The sequence below is a fragment of the Pinus tabuliformis genome, chromosome 5_2, assembly GCF_031772625.1.
Source record: "Pinus tabuliformis cultivar Carrire ecotype Pingquan chromosome 5_2, CPIR1, whole genome shotgun sequence".
Lineage (NCBI taxonomy): Eukaryota > Viridiplantae > Streptophyta > Pinopsida > Pinales > Pinaceae > Pinus > Pinus tabuliformis.
In genome coordinates, this window is record NC_142306.1 from 129,350,501 (window position 1) to 129,370,062 (window position 19,562).

At 37.5% G+C, this 19,562-nt stretch overlaps 1 protein-coding gene across 1 annotated transcript in view; it reads right to left on the reverse strand.

Moving 5' to 3' along the window:
* The window catches only part of SWEETIE (HEAT repeat-containing protein), a 541,573-nt gene that overhangs the window by 407,382 nt on the left and 114,629 nt on the right, over positions 1-19,562 (reverse strand). The window contains exons 8-11 of the mRNA XM_089436034.1: positions 5,645-5,749; positions 5,046-5,135; positions 4,692-4,772; positions 3,993-4,061 (exon numbers count right to left, since the gene is read on the reverse strand). Of these exons, the coding sequence (XP_089292160.1) occupies positions 3,993-4,061; positions 4,692-4,772; positions 5,046-5,135; positions 5,645-5,749 (345 nt within the window). The remainder of the gene's footprint in view (positions 1-3,992; positions 4,062-4,691; positions 4,773-5,045; positions 5,136-5,644; positions 5,750-19,562) is intronic.

Below are 19,562 nucleotides of genomic sequence, written 5' to 3' on the forward strand. Positions count from 1 at the left end.
TGGATTTGGAGGTATTTTCAGAGATCATCAGGGCTCGCCCCTCCTAATTTACTATGGAAACATTGGTTGGGATACCAACAACTCGGCTGAACTGGAGGGACTCTGGCAAGGCCTCCTCCTATCTCAACAACATGGCTTTCAACCATTGGAAATCGAAGGTGACTCTCTATTACTCATCACCATGGTCAATCAACTTCTCAACGGGGCTCATGCGCAGAAAATAGCCAACAGCTAGAGACTCGAAGACAGATTGAATGCAATCGAACAATTGTTCCACACTCATCGAGCCCTCACCTGCAGCCATGTGAAACGGGACGGCAACAAGGTCACTGATCTTCTAGCCAACCTGGGGGTGGAAAATGGATACACTCTGATCACTGGAACTCTGGACATAATCCAAAAACATGATCAAAAACAGGAATGCAAAACTCTGGTCCAACAGGATGCAAATACCCCGGATGCGGGTGCTTAGACAGATTACATTGAGGATGGGACAGAGGTGGTGCCAGGCGGCTCGTCACATGCCCACGCGGCACAGCACCACCAACAGGTAATTTAATGAAGGGTATTGGAAAACGGTTAATACAGAGTTCATTTGCTCGAAGTACATCGGCTCTGTTATACCACCCCTGTCCTGCACCATGGACCATGTGCGCGCACGCGCTGGCTCGCTCCACACCCTGGCAACATTCACTGCGGCATTCAATTGGGATGATTCTCGAGACATGCAGGAGATCAAGGTTTTAAAGTTCAATTGCGAACTGGCGGGGGTGCAATTCCTGGTGGTTCAGTCGCAGAACGCTCCAAAAAATGGTTGGAACTCTGAGTTTGACAAAGGCTATGAGAGTCTCATCCTCCCGAAGGATAATGGTAGCTTAAGTGAAAGGGCAACGCTGTCTCCAAGCTCAGAAAGCTCGACAGGGCAGCCTCCGTCCTCATTTTGGTTGATTTCTCGGGCACCAGGCCTGCGAATTGCTGTGGACCAGTTATCAGATAGCTTAGTCCTTGTGGTCACGCGCGCGGCTGGCTCAAACTGCATCGCCTCTCCGCCTCACTCACTCACCACTGTTTTGGACGTCCCGATGCCTCGACGTCGCCATCGTATGAGGTCCCGTCGGGGACAGCACAGGAGGGTGCCTTCCAGCCCATCCTCTGAGTCGACCTCCCCCTCTAGCGACTTTTCTGTTGGGCATTATCCGAGCACGTGAAGCAGAAGAGGGCGTCCCACTTATGGCTCGGCGATCTTTACATTCTGCAGCAGGCTAAATCGACCTAGGATTACGGCGCATATTTCAGTGGTTTTTCAGGAAGAAGCCCAAGAGGGCGAACCAAGTGCTCCTCAGGAAGGCCCGGTACCTGTTTCTGCTCGGGCAGCGAATATCCAGTTGGAGATTGGCAGAGAGCCTCTGCAGGCTCCTGAGGCTCCTGAGGCTACAGCAAGCAACGTTCAGAACGCGGACATGGCAACGGATGACCCTGGACCATCCAACGCAGCAGCGGCTCCTGAAGGAAACATTTATGATACAGGTTGGTGCTGGATTATTGAAGAATCCCCTGATGTTTAGCTTGTTTTTTCATGTTATGACAGTTCGACAGGCGGCCCATACTATTGGGCATGGTTTTGTTCAGATGGAGAATAGCAGTTCAGCTCTTTTTGTTTTTTGTAATCCCAGAAAAAGGTGCAAGACTGAGCTCCCTGTGCTGGAGCAGTCACATTCCATGTATATCTTGACACCTTTGCCTCTATGCAGGGCAATGTTTCAGACTGCGGTCTTGATGTAATTTTATCTCCTTTGTTAATAGATTAATCATACTTAGAAAAAAAAACTTTGTCAAACCTTCCTTCCAACCTTCCATGTCTTTCTTCCAATCTTCAATGTTGTCTTTCATACCATCCATCTTAGCTTCCATCCCATTCATCTTAGCTTCCATCTTTGCTTCTGTTACTTTTTGTGAGAATGAAATTTGTTGCACTTGGTCTCGTAATTTAGATATATCATGTTGCATTTCTTCCTCTTCTTCATGAGTCATGCTAGAGCCTTCAGGTTTCTTACCAGGTGTTTCCATTTTCTTTCTTCGGGGCATCAATTAAAGATAATAATGCTTCACTATGCCCTTTTAATTCCTTCAGAGTAATTTTTCAAACTAAAATTATGCAAAATTTAAAAAAAAAACTACACATTTTTTCACTTTGTAGGAACTCGATATTGAATCTAATGTATCTCTGTAATTTCAAATCTCCAAGGTCTGAAATTGCATCATGTAGTAGCCCTCTATGTCCTCTTTCTAACCCCGCAAGTATGATCAAGATTGGATTCTCCAAGGAAGAGTTATGCCCAATCTCCCATGATGACCTGATTATAGAGTGGTTCAGTAGAGCGAACTTGTACAAAGTGCCACATGTCACTGCTTCGACCTTAGGACCTGAAACCGATACACAGAATACTACAGACCGTCCTCTTTCTGTAACTTCTTACGAATTTTCAATCTAATGCTTAGAAAAAAAAAGTTATGATGATTTTCCCCAGGTCACCTATTTGAGATATAATTCGGGATCCTGCAAAAACCCTAACTTCTTTTGATCATATCTCCGAAAATATAGCGCGAAAAGGTCTGAAATTCGGACCCGAGGTTCAGAGAGATTTCAGCTCAAATGGGTTTTTGCTTTAGCTTCTGAAACGTCGCAAAAAAGAAAAAGTTATAGCGAAAATTCCACAATGACCTGTTTGGAGCAGCGAAACCCTAGAATCCAAAGCTTTGATACCAAATGTTATGCAACCAGCTCACAAAATAGAAGAAAAGATAGATCAATGCCTTGAAAATCAGCCTCTTCAAGGGGAGCAACCTCCTTTACATTACACAAATGAATAATTCTTCAATAATACAAATGACAAAACCTCCTTTCTATATATAGGAGTCTAATGTGTCACAACATAATCAAAGCCGACATAACAATAATAATATAAGAGCACAACAATAACAATAGTGGGCTTCTATGGGGCACAATAATAACAATATGGGGACAATAGGGGCACAACAATAACAATAAGGGCTACAATGACAATAGTAATGGGGGAATCACTAGTATTATAGAGGCCTAACAGTATGTGTTTTGAGAGGTGGTAATGCTGGTGTCCAAATGTATGCCTCCTAGCACTGTGCTCTAATCTAGTGGAGAGTTAGAGCTTGTCAGTCAAGGCGGGCTTGCTATTTTGTAATTGACAATGTTGGTAATGATGTTGATGCTTATCAATCCAAACTTTTCTTATGAGAATATTTCAATTTGAGAGTACCATGTTGTGTAATTATGAATACCTCCCTAGTCAATTGGGAAATAGCCAAATCAAGCACAAGGATTGAATACTCTAGGAGAATGGGCAAGTTTCCATGAAAGTTTCGATACATGTCCAAAGAGGTGGATGTAGTGTTGATTCTTGAGGAACATGAATGTTTCAAAGACATAGAATTTAGATAGTGGGATTTTCCACTGGCAAGTGGAAGACTACAAGATGTTTTCACCGGCTTGATTTTGATTGATTGTGGATAAAGATGTTCATGAAAGAACGTCAACCTCCACTCATATTAGAGCCAACCATGTAAATTGAAATATTCAAACAATTGTTTGCCCTTATGAAATGAATAAAAGTAAAGGAAGAAATTAATTATGGTGCACTTATGAGAGACTATACAAGTCATGTTATTTCCAGACTTTTGTTTGTTGTCAAATCCCAAAGGACAAACAAATAAATGGAATCACACAAAGAGGAAGAGGATGAGATCACAACAATAACAAAATGCCAGTTTCAAGTTCAAATGGAAATCCTCGGCATTTAAACAGCTTTGCCCAGAAATTAAACCCAGAATGCATTTATATCATAAAACACCAAACAAGTGAGATGGCATGAAACAATCAATAGGAGCTTGAATCACGAGAGGGAACCTGCCTTTAACAAAAAACATCAGATTGCATAATTCACCTTAACCATACTTACAGGGATTGATGAGTTTGACAGGATTGCAACTAATGAGTTATCAAGAACCTCCTTTGAATCTGACGGCACCTATTAAATTCTCAAAAAGAAAAACACATCAGAAGTTAGATAACCTGCAGATAAGATAAGATAATTTTATTAATGTCCTACAAATGACCACATAGTAGGTCGATCAGACACAGAAGTACAATCCAATGCAAGCACATTGTAGAAGTGCAAAACTAATCTACAAGGAAGCAACATAGCTAAAGAACTAAGCAACAGTAACCAAAAATAATACAGATGCAATGCTCACATCAAAATATGGTAAGGCTATAAGCTGATGACAAACAAGGGGAAATAGAGAACATATGCACGACAGAATGCAGTGATGAATACAGACGAAAAGTTTTGTTCAAACCACATATTCTCAGTCTTTTTTATTCAAAACAGCTTTCACTCTCTCATTTTCTCTGTAATATCAAAGATATCAAAATACTAAAAATAGAGTGACTGATGACAAATCAGTGTGAAAGGTTCTTCCTTAGCAGCAAACACAGTTTTTATTTTCTGATCAGCTTTAAGAGGATTTTCCAGTTTACATACCACCATGGCCTTCTGCCTCAAGCATATACACATCAATTAACATAGAAATAATAAAACCTGGTGATTACTGATTTTAATATTATTGGAAAACCAAAAATTTTTGAGATGACAAACCTCTCCCAGAGTGGTTAACAGATGAGATAAAGTCCGTAGTGTAACTACAAGCATAGATGGACTTGTATCTGGTAAGCAAAGCTGCATGGCATCAGAAAAATCATCGTTGTAGTTAATACAATCCACAAAACCCTTGTGAATCAATATCATGCTAAAAGTGTGAAGAACACCCACATACAACAAAACCATAATATAAAGATCAGTTTTCCCTCAGGTTTTCATTAAAAATTATGTGCTAAGTGATTTCTTAGAACATTAGAAAATTTGATTACTCAAATAAAATGCAACTAAGGTTTGATAAAAATTTAATGGTAGAGTTGCACAAAGGCTTTCTGGAAAAAACACAAAGCTAACCTGTTTTGCCAAAAGGATCATAAAGTCCTTTTGAGTGGGTTCACTCATTTGCTCTACAATACCAACTCGGAGAATATACAGAACACATGCCTGCAGAAAGCAAAAGCATATGAGAACAGCAAATTTTCTTGCATGTCAGATTTCACCTGACATTAAGATACGTTTAAGCAGGGATGTGCTAAAAGAAAATTTTCAAGTATAAATTTCATGCACAACTGCCATACAGCACTCAGATAGGAAGTAAAAAATTGAACGAGAATACAATAGATATATTGACTGAGCCTTCGCACGCATTCGTGCAGAATGAAAAGCAGTATGTGGCTTTTGATGCTTTGATACAAAACAAATGATTACTACTTTGGTGCACTCTCTCACTATATAAAAGGGTAACCACTGATTTATATTGTCACCTAAATAACCCAAAAAAATAACAGTAATGCATTTGCAGGAATCCAAGAATTCGAGGATAACCCACAACATAATCATCAAATCCTAATGTTGATGAAATCTAAGCGTCATGCATGAGCCTAATACTATATGAAGAAAACCTTTATCACACATAGCTTGAGACAAGGATTATGTTAAATAGCAGCACCAACCTGTGCATGTGCATCTATTACGGAATTTCCATGAAGCATGTCAATAGCCTGTAATGCAAAATTTTGTAACTCTGTATCGCTGTGGAGATACGTCAAATGCATTCCCTGCACAACACATATTAAGACAGAAATCAGCTTGTGTATACAAGTGAAAACCTATCTCCATTCTCAGAATTCAAAATATGTATCTGATTTCTCGGAATCCATCTCAACTACCTAGCATGAATTTGAAAGAAAGATCATACTAAGGTGAAATGTAGCACTCGATTATTATATAAGAGATTTCAAATGGAAATGCAGGATAAGCTTTATACAGTGACTCATAATGCAGAAACATAGAAGCTTTTGAGGAAAGACACATCAAAGAACCAATACATTATGGGATTCTTATCACAGTACCCATACAGCAGTACTGGCTGCAAAAAGGGTTCAACAATGCCTAACTCTGAAAGAGGACCAAGTACAGTAAATAAGAAATGTCATATGTACATTAGACAAAATTCTGGTCATCACAGAATCAAACGTAAGATGGAAAGTACAAAACTCAGAAATGCAAGGTCCAAAAACTAAGCATTCATCAACATTGGCCAACGTGGATCAATCCTGCTCAAAGTGCCCTAATAAAGGTGTTAGCTTGATGTATAATGACTTGGTGACACAAATATCCCTATGATGTGCTGGGGCTTTGTGAAATAGGTATGCCTGTGATGGGCAGACACCCGCTGTTAGATAGAATCTAAGAGAAATCTACTCATCACTCAAGAGTCAACCCCTTTTCACCCTGAAACAAACAATTTTGAATGCTAATCAAAGGGGAGCAGACAGCACTTAAGGACATGTACCCCGTCTTCAAAGTGAAATACCTAGAGTTGTATAAAAATATTTGGCATATCCTTTGAACCCCAAGTACTAGGATGGCTCTTATTTGAGTCAATTTGATAATAAAAGGGTCCCTCCAAAGCAGGCAAAGGAGTTGTTCATTCGACTCAGAGTGGCATTTGCCAATACATCACCTAATGTATAATGACTTGGTGATACTAATATCCCTATGATGTGCTGGGGCTTTGTGAAATGGGTATGCCTGTGATGGGCAGACACCCTCTGTTAGAAATCTACTCATCACTCAAGAGTCAACCCCCTTTCACCCTGAAACAAACAATTTTGAATGCTAATCAAAGGGGAGCACACAGCACTTGAGGACATGTACCCCATCTTCGAAGTGAAATACCTAAAGTTGTATAAAAATATTTGGCATATCCTTTGAACCCCAAGTACTAGGATGGCTCTTTTTTGAGTCAATTTGATAATAAAAGGGTCCCTCCAAAGCAGGCTAAGGAGTTGTCCATTGGACTCGGAGTGGCATTTGCCAATATATCACCTAATCAGAGCAAGGCCCTATTAGCTTGTAATGAATTTGTCATATTTGCTATTGGCAATGGCACATTTAGAAATATTGAGGCACTTGTTGAGTGGGAGGGCATGCACGGACCAATTTATGCCTCTCATACTTGTGAGTTTCAATCATTAGCAGCTTGAGTTCTCCAACAACTTGTCAACTCTTCAACCAGTGAGAGAAACTGTGCACTTATGGGTTTAATCAGTCAGTGAAGAGAAATGGTTCACATCATAAAAGACAGAAAATCTTGCACATATTCATTCAAGTCTTCACCTTCTCTCTCATTCAAAGGATAAATATGACGAAGGTTCTTCTAAGATGAGGGATATAAATCCCAAAGATCAAGAATTAGGCACTCCTTCCATGATGCTTGCTAAGTTGAGTTTCGGATATTCTTCGATAGAAGACATCTTTGCAGAGGATAATGATCCAATTATTGGAGGTGTTCACGCATCATGTTCTGCTTCCATATCGCTTCTGTTAGTGGCTCTTGTCATCAAGCTTAGAAGTTGGATAATGTTGCATAATGCATTAGATGATGTAGAGGGCAGTGGAGACTATGATAATAAGGACTCGTGATTTTGAAAGTTGAGTCCTGACCTTTGGCATATAATTTTAAATAAACTCAAGACTTTTGGTTTTGACAGTCTCAATTTTCTCTAATTTCAAAACCTAAATGTATTCAATCTTGATTACTTATAATTAAAATAATCTATGATTGTTCAATCTTCATTGTTCAATGTTGATTGTTTAAACTTCATTGTTCAATGTGGATTATTGGGATGTTGCAAACATGGGCATCAAGATAAAAGTGAAAAGGGTCCGGAAAATCAAAAATTGTAAAAATCAAGAAAATATCAGTAAAAAACAACAAACATCCGCAAAATTGACATACCACCAGAATATCGGTAAAAATCGGCAAACATCAGCTAGGCCAAAAAACCATGATTTCACAACTTTTTCACAATAAAATTGGGATGTTTGCAACACTGGATTATTAAATCATTGTTCATGAATATTTAATCATTGTTAATATTTACTGGTTACACTACATTGTACTGAAATCTAAATTAAAATATGCATCTCCATTGGCATTTACAGATTGTTTTGAAATTCCTATATATGAGACAATACTACATACATACATACATATGTGTGTGTGTCTATTTGAATGTATATTGTCGCACCCACAATTCCTAGATTTGATTTTTATCGCACTCACAACTTATCAATACCTGCGCCCACTCCTACACACACACACCAAGTAACACCAATTCAACCATTTAAATTTCAGATGCAGAATACTCTTGCCTCATATTATGTCACAATGAATTCATGCTATCCTACTATCATTTCACTACTCTACATCGCCTACACTTTTGCCAAGAATTAGTCGATAGTTGCTTTTGCTGCAAAAGTTTACTTTCAAGGTGATGGTCAAACAAGGGAAAACCTATGCTGCACCTAGGATGTGACACATCCGTAGCATTTCTCCATCAACAAGGGATAAGTGGATGACATAGTGATAGGACATCTCCTTATTCTCAGGGACTTCAGGTGCATTCACAGTATTTTCTTGGGAACAGGTGGGAATTTTGGGGGCACCCCCAACATTATAAGGGACGTATCTTAGGCGGCAATCTAGTTAAAATAAACCCAAAAGGCTAAGTTAACTCTAGAGTTTACAGAAACTTCCTAACCCATTAATCTTGACTAAGTTAACACCCAATCATTAGCTTAACCAAGCTTTATGTTTCCTTTCTTTGTACCACTTGTCCCTAAGATTCAAAACAGAAAATTAGAGCAACCTTGTTAGTAGCCTCAGAGATCCTTGGCCTGCAGTGCCATATTTTTTAGCTAGGTTGGATCTTCAAGTGAGTAGCAGCAAAAATTTAACCCCTGTAGTGCCATATTTTTTAGCTAGGTTGGATCTTCAAGTGAGTAGCAGCAAAAATTTAACTTTAAGGTATGCAAATTAATGATCCAAGAAAAAATAAGATAGGCAGTCTCATATCATGAATGCAACAAATTTCAAATATTCCTCTGCAGCCAAATCCTCAGTTTTTCCTTGGCAATTTAAAGTTCCTGGCATTTTCATTTTAGTTGAAAAGCAATTATTTTTCTACATTATTGCCTTCACAACCACACATCCTAAAGGAAAATAAAACACTAAATTGGAGGAAGAAAGTCAAATTGCCCAATCTGAAACAAGAGCACCACAGGAAACTACTGAGAAATTTAATCCTAAAATCCCACACTACATGAACTTCTTTTAAATAATATTTTAAATTTATTATAATCACATAACTAAATTTACATCAGTAAAGTAAAAAACAAGGCAGGGTATATATATTATATAATGGCACTTATATCCTCTCTGTCGACGCTAAAGTCTGAATATGCATCAGGCTCTAACAGCTTCACATCTTTGATAGCCAAGAAACCTTAAGCCAACAATTGCATGCATACTGCATCCCTCCACGTATGACAAAAAGCTGATCTCATTCTAAAAAACACAAGGAGTTTTCCAAAGGACAAACAATGAAGAAATCCTCATGCAGTGCCAAATGCCACTGAAAGAAGAGCAAACCAAAGACCCGAAGCAAACAACCAGAACAGAATGCCAATGAACTCTCCGGTGAAGAAAATCTCAACACTTCATTTACACAAGATCCCACAACGAATGCTTCACCATTTTAGAATGTTGCAGTTAAGGCCGAGACCATGTGGAGAGACCAATTTTCGCCAACCAAACCTTGGATGGAAAGCCCTGATAGATAACCAGCCATGCAAACACAAACAAATTACACGACGCCGCACAAACCAAGCACTATGCACCCTCCAATTCTATCAACCCCTAGCATCACAACCACTATATATTTGTGTACAGAACCAACTTTGTGGCATTGCTGCAAGATGGAGTACAACTTATGTGAATCTTATTGAAGAAGTGGACACCCAAAACTTCAATTCCAATCACATCATATTGGTCCTAGCATATCAATGTTCATCTTGAACCAATGTTATCAGAACCGGACTGGTCATCAAGCCAGTATACTGTTATGAATATAATAAAATAAATAATAATAATCATAGTAATGATTAATTAAATAATAATCAGTTATTAAAGAGACATGCCCCAAAGGACATGACTATTCATGAAGGCGCACCTTGCACAAGGCAATTATTTGTAATCATATCACCTCATATCTCTTGTACATTAAAACATTTCAATCTAAATACTGCTTGTCCTATAATGGATACATGCATATGATATTTCGAATATTTTTGTTGCATATATGAACCTTGTTTGTAACTTTGTTGTAGTGGTATCAGAGCTATTCGACCCTCTGGTTGCTCAACCACTTGTTTGCCTTTGGCCATCAATTCTTCATCAAGTTTGTTGCCACTCGACTAAGGCTTTTTAGCCACACAAGTATTTGGAGGTTCTCCATTAGCAAAACTAAATAAATAAACACCGTATATATAAAGGAATTATAAAATAAAAAATTATAAAAAGAATAGTTAGAAAACAAAAAACATCAAAATTTAAATAAAAAGAAAAAGAGTGTCTATATATATATATATATATATATATATAGATAGATATAGATATGATAAAAAATAAAAAATAAAAGTTATATTCAAAAAAAAAATCAAAAATCCATTGTCGTTGCATGCTGCAATCTGCCCCCGACATCATTGCTCTCAAGAATTTTGATGCAAAACAAAGAGATGTTGCTACAGTGCACTACCACTGAACAACAGGCAAACAATCTCACTGGAATTTTTTTTTAATTTGAGCGAATACAGCATCTATTGGTTGGAGTGGAGCAGCAAGGGTTATGCTTTCCTAGGTGTGAAGGCACGCAGAGGGACCCGCAACACAACCACTAAGCAGATTATTAATTTAATTAATTGTTTCCTAATGTTGGACTTAGGAAAAATCAATGTTGCAAGGGAGCGCCCCCCCCCCTGATCCCGCTCCCAATCCGCGCTCCAGGAAGGAGCGACTCGGGAGCGCGCTCCCTGCCTTTTCGGGAGCATTTAGCCTTTTTTGCAAAAAAAAATTTGCAGTAATGTTCCAAATGCAATTTTTTTCAAAGAAACAAATAAGTTTTGAGTGGGGCTACTTAATGATCAAGCCTATGGCCCTAGTATTGATATGTGATTCATGGTAATGTCAAATTCTTAAAGTAAAAGGATGAAAATGAAGATTAAGGAGATCTTCATTTTCATCCTTTTACTTAAATTTTTAACATTACCATGAAATGACTCGGGATGTTTGAGAGTGGTTCCGACCTCATTGGATTTCATATGGAGAAAGTAGAATTTTAGATTTCATTCAAAATCCAGCAGACTTATCAGTGTTTCAGGATTTTAGGATTGCAATGTTTCCATTGAATTTTGTCATGTATTAGGGTATGGAACTCCTATTTAATCAAGAGCACCAATCCCTCTATGAACCTTGATGTTAGTGACTTTGGTTGTCGAACTCCTCTATCATGACCCTCCTAAAAATGTATGCATCACTCAAACAAAATCTTGACTTGACATGCTATGCTTTTTCTATCTTATGTTAAGGCTTAGAGGGTGATATTAATGACAAATATTCATATACAAATATAGAGGTAAAGACAAAGATACCTCTGGATATTAATGCTTAGAGAGTGATATTAATGACAAAGATCATGATTTTCCAACAAGACTAAAAAACTAGACATTTCTCGTGTTGGCAAGAGGCCAAGCATAAGCAATAGATAATAGGTTTACTTGTCTTTTCTAGTTTCTAGTAGTTTTTATAACTATTGACTCTTTCATATTTATTATGATATTTTTTTAAAAAATATATGACAATTTAAGTTTGAAGTTGGCAATTATAGCTCATTAGTAATGAATTATGAATATGATACTTCATGAAAGTTGAAAGTTGTTTCATTTCATTTTATAACATTTCATTTCATGTTAGATATTATTTGTTGTAATGGTTACACTTAGCTTACAAGTACAACTTTGATGATCAATGATGATAAATGTTATATATTGAATTTTGAAAGCTTGAAACTTTAAGATTGATGAATCACGAGACTCATATGTTGTATGTTACAATGTTACTAACTTGTGGACGTGGTTGATGAAGATTATAACTTCTAGATGATTGTTGTTATATGGTTCAATCTATGTTTTTTTATGTTTTTTATATCTAATTCATAATTCTACATGTTTTTGTTGACATATATGTATCAAAATATAAAAATATAAAAAATATATATATTATATTAAAAACGCTCTGGGATTCGCTCCCGCACCCGTTTTCCCTACCGCTCCCAAGTAACACTGGAAAAAATTAAAAAGGCCAATGTCAACCTAAAATTAGATCTCAGCCATTGAAGGTCATGGTGTGCCCAAGTCGACTTATATGGGGAAATAGGATGCAAAAGTGGCTAGTTTGATTGGCATAGTGTGTGTTAGCTCAACAAAGAGGAGATTAAGATTTCAATAGTCAGCAAGAAGATCAGCAACCAAGAGGGAGAAAGAGAAGCGACCGAATAGCTTTATCTCAGCCCATTTTTAGCGCAATCATAGAGCGAACAAGTGTGTGCAGAGAAAGGCCATAATATGTAGTCATACCACCCATACTAGTGCATAGAGAGGCCATACTGGCAATCGTACAACAACGAAAGTGTGAAGGGTGTGATTCGATTTTGTTTGGTTCAGCTGCTCAGAGGGTTTTGCTGTAAAAGGGAAGTGTTCCCTTGTTGTAATAATTTCTAAAGATTTTTATTTTGCTACGCTAATAGAAAAACACACACAGTTCGCAAGTTTTACCCAAAGTTGGGGTTTCTTGGGTATATATGGTGTTTTAAGTGTTGTATGTGTTTGTCAGCAGCTTTATTTACTTCCGTTGTGCATGCTATGGTTAGAAAACTCAATTGTATTTGTGATTTAAGTTTCAGAACAGCAATTTAGTTGTTTTCTAGTTGCACATTTAGAAAATCATAAATCAGTTGCTAGGTTTTAAGGAAATCTAACAACATCAATGAAGCCAGGGCATTTCAAAACCATCATTCATTTATCATTCAATAATAAAATATTTATATATTCTTTATAGTGCATATGTGTCCTGCTACAATTGTATTAGTGCGACGATATCTGCTTAACCGAGCGAAGGGTATTGGAGGAACCATGACTATAGTTGAAGTGGTGCCAACATTTATTTTCCTTAACACAAGGAAGGGTATTCAAGGAGACGTGACGATAGTGAAAGGTGCCACAACTTTAAAAAAAATACCATGTCTTTTTCATCTGTAGACCTTGCCAAAAGCACCATTCCACCATTCCAGAGGAGCCCACTGTGGTCGAGGGTTTGGCTCCCGTCATCAAGGGCGAAAGTCAAAGCGAATTTGCACCCCCTATTGAAAATATTACTATCAGGGTCATTGAACCTGGAACCCTAGACTACTCAAAAGCCAAAACCGGAACCAGAGAAGGTAATGAAGCTAAAGATGATGGTGATGTAACTGTCGGAGCTTCCCCTATCGAGGGTTTGCTCATGAATGGTAGTGTTGTTTGTAATGGATAAGCCATTGTTGTTGAGCAAGAGGCCTGTAAGGGAGAAGTTGTGGCTGCTAAACAAGAGCCCTATAACAGAGAAGTTGTGGTTGTAGCAAAATCCATGTAACGGAGAAGTTGTGGTTGTTGAGCAAGAACCCTTACCTTTGCCTAAAACCCTTGAATATGTGGAAGCTCTGTTTAAAAAGGACTTCCATGCACTAAGGGTTGATGACCTTGCTAAGGTCGTTGACTCTCCGAGTCGTGCACTAGAAATCAAGAAAGCTTATAGGTTGGCATTCTCCCTTAGTTACCCTCAAGTTGATGCAAATCTAATTAAAAAAACCATCGTTCTCCTCCAATGGGGTTGGAGGGAAAGACAGAAGAATCAAATCTTGTCAAAGTTGATCAGAACAAGGTGAAAGTATTCCAAATTTCTGTAGAGGCTTTGAATGGGACCTCGATCCCGTTTTGGGTCTCAAAAGAGGACCATCTGGCAAATCTAATGCAGATCTTAGAGAAACGGTTGGGGATCCCAGTAGCCATGCAGGGACTTCTATGTGAAGGGAAGCAGCTACAAGTTTTTTCTCAGATCTGTGATTACAGCATTAACTAGGAACTCCACTATTGGGCTTAATGATTAAGAACATGTGTTTCCTCCTAAGAGGTCACAGGTTCAAAACCAGAGGGGGGTAGAGTATGTATGCCATCATAGACTTAGCAGTCAAATCACTACGCGGAAGTGGGTCCCTTGTCCCACAAACAAGGGGGTCTCATACACCAATTTGGTATCTGGCCTGGCCGTGACCTTAAAATTGGATAATAATAATACTAATTTTATTGCTTTTGAGGTTGTGTGGACTTGCTTCGGGCTCTAGGCACCCAACTACTTCAGTTTCTTACAAGGATGCAACTTAAGGGAAAAGTCGCGTTACAATGGAACAGCCACAGTTGGGACCAGGACCTTACATTGTTGATCAATCAGAACAAGTTCCAACTCTAGAAGTAAATATAAAAGAGGTAAATCAACTCTTTTCGATTCTTCAATCAAATGTTGTGATTTGTAGATTTATAGTCTTTGGCCAAGGTTTAAAGCTTTACATCAATGGGTTTTTATGACATGGTCCAAAAATTGTGATATTTACCTCTGTTCAAAAGGTTTTTTCATTGTTCAATTCAATTCCCAAGAAGATCTAGAGAAAGTTTTGAATGAAGGGCCTTGGTTTTGGGGAAGAGCAGGGATTTTCATCACCCCTTGGTTTCCAAAGTTTGATTCTACAACAATGGTGGTAACAAAGATGCCAATTTGGGTAAGGTTGCCAACCTCCCTCTTCCCTTTTGGCATCATAAGATTCTAGAGGGTGTTGGGAACACTTTGGGTTCCTTTAAAAAGATGGATGTTGAAAGAACGAAGAAAGGTTTATTCACCTTTGCCTGTATATGTGTAGAAATAGACCTAAGCAAGGGTCTACCAAACAGCTTCTTATTGAAACATGAATCCTTCCAATGGATTCAAATTTCACAATGAAAACGTGGCATTCAAATGTCGCGCAAGTTTTCAAACATGACATCTTCAGGACTCATGCCCCCTGGCGAAAAAGCCTCCAAAAAAGAAAAAGTGGCAAACCACTAGTAAAAAGGTCTAGCAACCTCTTAATCCTATTTTTCCAGAGGAAGAATGGGAAATCATGGAGGATTCTTTAAAACAAGAAGATAGGAATACCCAAGTTCATGATGGACATGCACCTCGTACGCAAAACAACTCAGAAATAGAAACGATCCATGCAGAGGAACATCCTAAAGCGGTGGTCGGAAAAGAAGATGGAATGACGGGCACAAAGAGGGTTCATGTTTCAAAAAGTTTAGATTCTGACAAATAACATCCTCCAGAGGTGACTGAGAATGATTTGGCAATGGTTCTTGTTGACCATCTATAGGAGGATGGCAGAAGGTTCAGAGAAATAAAGGAAGGAAAGAGAAGATTAGTGATTTTTATATCACTTAATCTTCTCCTTTGTATCTTTTATTTTTATTCTTTTCCCTACTCCTAAGCCGTAAGGTTGCACATACTAAATGCTTTTAGCATCTACAAAATGTAATTTTGTTCTTTTTTTCAAAAGTTGAAATGAAATTACGGTTTTTTTCCTAATATATATATAAAGAGGGGTTTATTATAAAGAAGTTCTAATCTAAAGTTGAAGATCTTCAAAATTTTATTAAAGGAATATTAAAAGAAAATGTCTTAAAAAATAAATAAATAAATAAGAGAGAATAAGTATAAAAAGTATCTTTTAAAAAATAAAATAATACCTACATCAAAAGCATTAAGCTTAATATTATGAGTGTTGCCAAGAAGATTAAATGGAGTCAATCACTGAGCAAAAAAGAACGGTGTCTAAAATGGAAGAGAAAGGAAGATTTTCATAAACGTCAATGCTATATAGAATTAAGGGGATTCTAGCAAGGACAGATGTTACTATTTCTATCTTTCCCGCTGAAGATAAAAATTATATAAACCCTAAACTCACAAACCTATTGGTGATTTCCGAGTTAAATATAATCAAAAAATTAAAGCTCTGTGAAAAAAACAATATGACAACCAATTTATACATTTATATTGCAATACTATGTTCGATCCATATGAAGTGATCAAGGTGACATTATTCTAGGTTCACTCTAGATGGAAATACTCGGATCCTTCATCCTCAATATGAAGAAGAAAATTTTGACATTTTCCTACAGGAAGAAAAAGATAACACTACAGGATATTACACTGAAGCAAGATTCAATAACACTTGAAGACATAAAAAATATCTCAAAAGTATTTCCTTCAAGAAAGTCAAAAGTCAATGCAAAATATGCAAAAGGAAGTTGACAATATTATTGCAAACAAAACTGAAGAAGTTTCTTGCCTCAAGGACCATAATGAAAAATTACTTACGCAAATTAAGAAGCTTAAGAAGGACAAGAAGTCGTTGGAAACAAGGTACAACAGTTTATCGAGAAGGAAGCATCAAAATCTTCAAATGTGGAAATTCAAGTTAAAGAAAAGGGAACAAATACAAATCCCATTAACCTCATAGTTCAGACAAGTCCAAACCCGATTGAAGCCAACACATACTCAAATGTTGCAATTACTAAGATGAAGATTCCAAGTAAAGATTCTATAACCAACTCAACAACATCAGTAGCTAAAGTAAACAAGGAAATTGCCAAAAGCATGATAAGGGAAAATCAGGTCACAAGAAATCCTTATCAACATCCTCACCATAAAACAGAGACCCTAATCAATCAACGTGTCAACGTCATACAGAAAAGAAACAACGGACTTATGTTTTGAAGACTACTAAAGCCAGCACAAATTAGTCTTATGATAAAAATTCATCCGAAGTATCCAATAACCACAAGATTCAACAGAAGGTGATTTAGGATGGCCAAATCCCTTCTTAGTTCGACAATTTTGTTTATCACTCAAAGGATAATATCATCTTGTATCGTCGAAGATGACAACTCTAAGAATTCCGAAAAATGTGAATATATTACAAGACAAAGAAACAGATGACACACCTTGTCAGAGATAAGCTTTGAGGAAAAAGTTTTTTTTTGAAGAGGAAGGCAATGTTATGAATATAATAATATAAATAATAATAATCATAATAATTAGTTATTGAAGAGACATGTCCCAAAGGACATGACTATTCATGAAGGAAAACCTTGCCTAGTATATAGGGCCCTCATTTGTAATCATATCATCTCATACCTCTTGTACATTTAAGCATTTCTATATAAATATTGCTTGTCCTATAATGGATATTTACATATTCCAGATATTATGAACATTTCTACTGCGTATACAAACCTTGTTCATTACATAGACCCCCCTGACTAGGAACTGGTCAGAACCAGACCAGAACACGCAAAAAACCAGTTAACCAAAAACATCTAAAACATTCAAATTTTAAAGAAAAACATATATATTCATGTGCATCCATACGAATCGAAACCATTTATACACATAAGCAAAAGTTCTCATTTCTATAGCATGTAAGGGTGCACATAACCAAAATAACACCAATACAATCCATCTCTAGACCAAAAATACATCAACAAACAGGCCCTAGATGGCCTCTCGCATCCAAAAAAAATCATGCTATAACAAATCCCTACATATCATCAAATGCTTTGCCTATATTGTGATCTTCGTCGTCAATATCACCCTCTAAGCATTAAAATAAGATAGATGCTTAGCATGCCAATTCAAGATTTTGTTAGAGTGATGGATACGCTTTTAATAGGATTATGATAAAGGAGTTCAACAATCAATGCCACTAACATCAAGGTACATAGAGGGATTGTTGTTCTTGATTAAATGCTAGTTCCATACCCTCATACATGACGAAATCAAATGGAACCATTGCAATCCACCCAATCCTAAAATCCTAAAAAATCCAATGAATTCGGAACCACTCTCAAACATCCTGAGTCAATTCATGGTAATGTTAAAAATTTAAGTAAAAGGATGAAATTTCTCCTTATCTTTCATTTTCATCTTTTTACTTTAAGAATTTAGCATTACCATTAATTGCATAGCATTAGTAGGGAAATATGGTCAAATACTAAGCTTCCCCAATCATAAACCATTACTTCTTTTTTAATTGCATTGAAAGGGTCCTTGATAGCATTATACAAAACCAAAACAATCTGGTTCACTAATCCGAACTGGTTTTTCCCTCCAACCAGTTGGACCGACTAGTTCCGACCGATTCAGCTTGGTCTTGATAACATTGTCTTGAACACCATGTGCGAAGGTGCACATGGCCTTCCACAAACACACATCAAAATATCAAAGCTCGCACCAAAGAGAGATATCCTTCTTGCTCAATTGCAATGCCCATAAGTGTGAAATATCAACAATAAAGGTGTCCTGAATCCTCCACCTCCAAATAGGACATCTAGCTAAATCCTGGCCTACACAACTACTAGCCATTTGCCACCTTACCAAGCCTCTCACCTTCCTCCAACCAAACCAAATTCTCCTAAAAATAAAAATGTTGGTGATTTGAAATCTATCGAGCTGAAATGATATCACACAAATCAAACGACCCCATATCCACCAATATTATAGCATGTAATCATTTCGTGTCTCAACAAAACCTGCCACAAAGATGGCCCTTCCAGACAAAGAACCACCCACTTGGTGGCAAAAATGCTTCCTTAAGTAGCCCCATCAATCACACCAATCTCTCCCTCATCCTTGGACATGATACAAAACTACCATGACTCCATCAAAAAGACCTACTCCCCACCATATTTGGATTGTAGTTATAACCTCTACACTAACTGTTGAAAGTACACCTTGCTAGGTAACGAGCTTGACATCTGATATATTCAATAAGATTAAAGGATCCTTCTGACTTTAATCAATTTCCAAGAAAATGAAAGGCCCTGTATGAGGTTCCAAATTGTGCTTTTCATCACACTAATGGAAATTTGCAACTGATATCGTGGAGCATTGGACCAACTTGGGGTGATACATCTTCATGGAGCCCTTTCTCTTCTTTGCATTAGATCACTTGATGGAAGATTTTGGTTAAGAGAGTCTCACCTCTAGGTTGTATGATTATGCTTGCTAATTTGGTAGTCTTCTCACATGTCCTTATCTTATCGATCACCCCTTAATTGCATATTTGATGGTTATGGAGCATTAAATCCCGTTATGGTGTGGCTTTGGTATATCTATTTATTTTGAATGTACCTTTTGCCGCAAAATCTAGTAGGTTGTGTGAGGGGACTCACCAGGCAAGGGCTAGGCCCTATGTCAACAATGTGGAAAGATTGCCACTATCACCTCAGCAACCTTCCCCTTGTTGTTTAGTGGAATTAAACCACAAGGAAGGCTTCCCTATATTCACCTATAAGGATATTCTAATTAGAGGGCTCACAGCGATATCAACGGCCTAGGGAAAGATA